This window comes from Misgurnus anguillicaudatus, unplaced genomic scaffold (genome assembly GCF_027580225.2).
Source record: "Misgurnus anguillicaudatus unplaced genomic scaffold, ASM2758022v2 HiC_scaffold_27, whole genome shotgun sequence".
In the NCBI taxonomy this organism is placed as follows: Eukaryota; Metazoa; Chordata; class Actinopteri; order Cypriniformes; family Cobitidae; genus Misgurnus; species Misgurnus anguillicaudatus.
This window is the reverse complement of record NW_027395277.1, coordinates 2,388,997-2,394,733: the sequence shown is the minus strand read 5'-3', so window position 1 is coordinate 2,394,733 and position 5,737 is coordinate 2,388,997. Positions and strand designations below refer to the sequence as shown.

Genomic DNA, 5,737 nt, shown 5'->3' with positions numbered 1-5,737 from the left:
AAGAGTTTATCTCGACGTTTACGACCGGAGTTTGGGCTTTGGTTATTGTCTAAAGTGGAGGCCTGCCCCCTCTCCTAAGTGATCATTAAATGGGGGCTCTCGGTTTTTATTGTCCCCGTTTAAAATGCGAAAGCCTGCAGGTGAAATTTAAAGTCATTATTTCAATTATTAGCAATAGGCGGTCCCATAATGCATATAGCAACACATAAAAGCCCCTACAATGGGTTGCACAATAGAAAAAGGACTTCTTTGATTGGGTTTTGACAGGGCTGAAAAACACAGTTGGGGTTACACAATAAAAATGGCTTCATTTAGATGGATCACCATTGGATAATAAAAATTTTGACCCATCTTTGTTATTGCAAATTGACCCAGCTCTGTTTCGAATACTCCTATTGCTTTATTAGAAAGAATTGAAATGCCCATGTCTTTGTAAAGGGACAAAAAGTTTTTTGGTGCAATTCATCTGAACGATAATAAACCATCAGGATTGTTTTATCACCTGTCAACCGTAAAGCTTATTATTCCTTTTCTGTCGTTAGTTTATAACTAGTTAAAAACAGAAACACTCGTGTATGTGTGTGTATAAATAGAGCAAATTTATTTATAAAAAACATTTTTTTCACAAAATATATTTGTTAACATCATTTATATACACTTAGGCTACTAGAAATGGACAAGTGCATTGAAAAAATCTGCCATCAATAGTTTCACAGGAAGACCTACAGTAAATCTAAACAATATCATTTTGATAAATACACAGATCAAATGTTCTCCAGTGTTAAAACAACTTTGATCTAAACGGTTATTGTTACAATAAACTAGCTGCGTTCATTGTCACAAAGAGGCAGTTGACATTTCATTGCGCTCCGCTTACAAAAATATATCTTCATCTTCAATAATACAAAACTTATCATACAAATTTCAGTCTTTAAGCAGACCTGGTAGTTGGTTGTAGGAAATAATCAATAATCCGATTAGCTTGACATTCTTGGAATTGACAAGGGAAGTTTGTTTCATAAAAACAACATAAAGGACATCATCAAGCAACAGCATCGGTTGCCCCAAACATCTAATACCCACAATTGCACTTATGGAGTCCATCCAGCACAGCTCAAACTGGATTACTGCTTTCGGAGATTATTTGGAAAACTTTGCACTGTTGGAATCCTGGTGTCCCCTTTGGACTCAGATGCAAAGTCATTTTGGAGCAACTTAAGTGCTTTGAAGTAGGTGCCCACTGGGGTTCGAACCCCAATAACCGGTGAGCCAAAGCACCCCAAACTGCTGCCTGCCTAGCCAACAGAGCTGCATTTGTAAAGTTCCTACAAAAGAGTCCAAGGCAAAATGATGGAGTTGATAAAGTCTCATCAGTACCGATCAAACCATGTGGTGAAGTCCAGCAGCTCTTGGTCTTCAGAGCTTAGGTGCTCGTAACTCCCATCATCTGAGGAGTAAGAGGAATGAGGTGACTCCGGGTCCGCGGAATATGCGTTGGAGAGCGTCGGCGACGGAACGCCGCACTGAAATGCGGCCGAGATCGCGTCGTGCTCGTCGAGGAGATGCTGTAACGCGCGTATGTACTCCACCGCGGACCTCAGCGTTTCCACTTTGCTCATTTTCTTATTGGACGCGCCGTTCGGGACGTGCTGACGCAGCGTCTGAAACCCCATGTTGACCTGCTTGACGCGGTTCCTCTCGCGCTCGTTGCGCCGCGCCACCGCCACGGGCTGCTGCTGCGGGATGCTGTATCCCAACCCGTTAAACGTGAGCCTCCGTTTGCAACGCAAAAGCTCCGGCGAGCTCGAGCGCTGTCTTTTCAGCACCTTGGACTTCGCGTCTGCGCTCGAGAGCGCGCACTCCTGCAAGTCGACTGTGTTTCCGAAAGCGCATTCGCTTTGCGTCAACTGCGTATTCATTTTCGAGGTGAACCTTTCGTAAAGTTGCGCAACTTGTCACACGAGGACAAATAAACTGGCAACGCGCGACTCTCGTGTCCTTCGCGTGGACTATCGGTCCGAGTCCTGCTGCCCCTCGGATCGGTGGTCGATCTGATACAAACTTTGGCAGACCTCGGCCTTTTCAACACGCGTTCCACACCCCGCCTCCTTTGAAGACGCACGCTTCTTGCGCGAGACTCCGCCCTCGCGGGGTGATGCTCCGCGAGCCGGGCGCGTGGCTCCGCGAGCTCAATAAACAATCGGACGCTTTCACCGCGCCAGCACGCGCTTGTGCGCTCATTTGCATCCCAATATCTGCAGTCTAAAAGCCTATTGGTGGATTCCAGCGCTTTACAACGCGAATGAGAGAAGCACAAAAATGTGGATGCTTTTGAATGCAACAATGATGCTTTCCAAGAGTCCAGTTTAGATTCGGCTTGTCTTTTACGCACCCTTCTCATTTTGTACTGGTACATGCAATGTTAACATAAAGATTTAAGTCATGTTGCTGCTACAGTATGTTTTCCAAACAAATGGGTGATATTTATACAAATGCAAAGACCCCAATGTTCTTTGTATTTGTCAAATTCATCACAATTATTTACATAAAAATATTTTTTTGTTTTAGTTTTTGTTTATATGATAAAAGTCTTAAACCATACTTTTTAAGTACCACATATATTACAATCATTAAAAGTGATACAGTATAACATTAATTTCAGTAAAATCTTACTAAAGCTGCATATACATATCGAAGTAAAATGTAAAAACAACCAACGTAGGTTTTGACATGATTACAAGCTAATGTATGCCTCTGTGCACCTGTGGTACTTAAGATAGCACCCCTTTAACACAAAAGACATTGAGGGAGGCATATTTGAGTGATTTCATAGCAACCACAGAGTCCTTCAGAAAGACCCCACTGGCTCAAAATTGTACTGCACTAGCAGTTAATAAATGTCAGTTATTTTTATCAATTTCTATTAATTTTAATTAATCTTTTAATATGCTATTTAAAATAAATGCATGCCCAATAGGAACACATTACAGCATGGGATAAATTAAAGTTTCAACTTTTAAAGTCAATGTTTTATTCTGTAGTTCCCGTTTCGGCTAGTTTGGTACAGGAGCAGGTGCAGCGGTAATAGCTGCAGCTATCGAGTCCCATCTGGTGGTCAATAGTGGCATTGCACGCACAATCTTTCATTTAGGCCTTTATTGAATTGAAACAAACAATAAAGTTAAAATACTTTGAATTACGTTGTAATATTATAAAATGCAATAACATATAAGTCATCAAATACCATGGTATTCAACTGATAATATTAATATGGGTTATTGCATTGATCTTCTGTAAAACACAGACTACAACTCTCAATAACCTAAGGCATCTTTTAGCCTGAAATCATCTGAAACAATCTGCAATAGATAAGTTATGTCCCTTAAAATTAACATGTAGATAAAGATTATAAATATGCTAGCCTAACCTTACCTTTAGCAAATTTGTCCCACAACCCCAAAAATTTCCTCCAGTATTGTACTATTTATTAATAATTTAACTATTTAAGGTATAGTACCTTAAAAGATATTTCACCCAAAAAATGAAATTTCTTGACTTCCATGGGAAAACAAATAATATGGAAGACATTTTGATAAATGATGGTAAGCACACAGTTGACGGTACCCATTGAATTTCATCTTATTTGTTTTTCCTACTATGGAAGTCAATGGTTACAATCAGGTGTGTGCTTACAATCATTTATCAAAATATCTTGTTTTGTGTTCATCAGAATAAAGAAATTCATACAGGTGTAGAACAACATGATGATGTGAAAATGATGACAGAAATTTAAATTTTGGGTGAACTATCCCTTAAACCAAAGGTGCCCAAAATTGCCATGCAATGATCTTTAATTTGGCCCATCATGCCACGTGAGATAAGGAAAAAGGATAAACGTATTTGACGCAGATGTTCAAATTTCTAATTAAACATTTTCTAAAGTGTAATTTTAAATTTAAAAAAAAATTGTATTTGTACATTACAAAAATGTAAATTGAAATTGAATGCAAGAAATAAAAGTGAATAAAAGGTTTTTTAATGTACATGCATACTTGAAGGTGTATAGCATGCATCACGAAAATCAATGAACTCAAGTGCTATAGGCTAATATTGGAGAGATCGAGGCAGTGACACACCGACAAAAGGAAATTTTAAAATGATTGGCAAAATGATTTATTTTTTTACAACACTTACCTTTGAAAATAAAACTGCATTAGTTATGCATGAACAGAGTAATGTTTGCTAATTTATTGCGGTGTTATTAAAATTAAAGTTGCCCTGATTCTCCTAATTTATAATTTTTTAATATTTAAAAAATAAATTAGCAAACATTACTCTGTTTATGCATAACTAATGCAGTTTCTTAAATGTAATTTTAAATTTTTTATTTTTCCTTTATTTGTACGTTACAAAAATGTAAATCGAAATTAAATGCAAGGAATTAAAGTGAATATAAAGTTTTTAATGTACATGCATACTTGAAGGTGTATAGCATGCATCACGAAACTCAATGAACTCGGGTACTATAGGCTAATAATGGAAAGGTCGAGGCGGTGGCACACAGACAAAAGGAAATTTAAAAATGGTTGGCAAAATGGTTTATTTTTTACAACAGTTATACATTTGAAAATAGAACTGCATTAGTTATGCATAAACAGAGTAATGTTTGCTTATTTATTTTTTTAAATATTAGAAAATTATAAATTAGGAGATTCAGGGCAACTTTAATTTTAATAACACAGTAAATAATATTTACTTCATGCCCAAGGCCCTCAGTCAGGTTTGATTTTTTTCCCTTAGTAGGAAAAGTTTGGGCACCCCTGCTTTAAACTATTCCTTATAAGTTAACATTATTGTCACAAGAGGGCAGTAAAGGACAAGATAAAACTAGCTATTTGTAGTTGTATTACATGCTTTGATTCATGCTTTAATTTGAATCTCCTGCACCTGACATTGAAAAATAATTTAAGTTGCAATATATAAGTAAGTTGCAGTAAACAAGTAAATAATCTCTGCATAAAAATGGGAGGAAGTGTTGGGCACAAGAATTTCTCTGATATATTCAGCTGCAGTGAAAGGTATTGAAATAGGTTTTCATTTCTATGCAGACACTGAAACTTTCTATTATTCGTGAAATAGCAAGAAAAGGGGATATGAAAACAGATGATTTAACCTCACACGGGAGAAAAGCTCTTCCTAAGAATTTGTGTGGAGAAGTGCACCCATCAGAGACAGAGATTCATTTCCTTATTACACTCCTAAATAGCAAACACATGCACATCTAGACATGCACTATTTATTGGATTTTATGATAACTTGACAATAAAACACCATAATACTGGCATTTATCATGACCACAACAGACCGAAATGGCTTACTATTGTGAATTGTGCAAATATTGGCAACTTGATCACTTGATTTATTGATAAAACAAAACTGAAACTATATTGCTCAATAGGAATATGTATGTGTTAACGCTTCTACCTTATTTACCTTCCATTATTAACCAAAGGGTTGTTAAAAACACTTGAGACAATAACAGAGATAAAGTTAGTGAGCCAAGCCCTAATCTCTTTTGGCGTGCACAATAAAATGGCCTCATGCCATTGTCATCATAATAACTAGATGATAATAGAGGAATTATACACTATTCCCTTCACAGGGGCTTTCCCATGAGGCAACATGTCAACAATAAAGTGTGAATCTGTCATTTCCAATGAAAGTTTTATAAGACTGC

The 5,737-nt window shown here is 37.1% G+C and overlaps 1 protein-coding gene across 1 annotated transcript; it reads right to left on the bottom strand.

Moving 5' to 3' along the window:
- Positions 1 to 598: 598 nt before the first annotated feature.
- Positions 599 to 2,077, bottom strand: LOC141362469 (achaete-scute homolog 1b-like). Its single transcript, XM_073864574.1, has one exon. It carries the CDS (start codon positions 1,917 to 1,919, stop codon positions 1,371 to 1,373), a length of 549 nt encoding a protein of 182 aa, XP_073720675.1. The 5' UTR covers positions 1,920 to 2,077; the 3' UTR covers positions 599 to 1,370.
- Between the last annotated feature and the right edge of the window lie 3,660 nt (positions 2,078 to 5,737).

Coding starts and splice junctions, on each gene's coding strand:
- LOC141362469 (XM_073864574.1), bottom strand. CDS start 1,919: ATGAATACGCAGTTGACGCAAAGCGAATGCGCTTTCGGAAACACAGTC.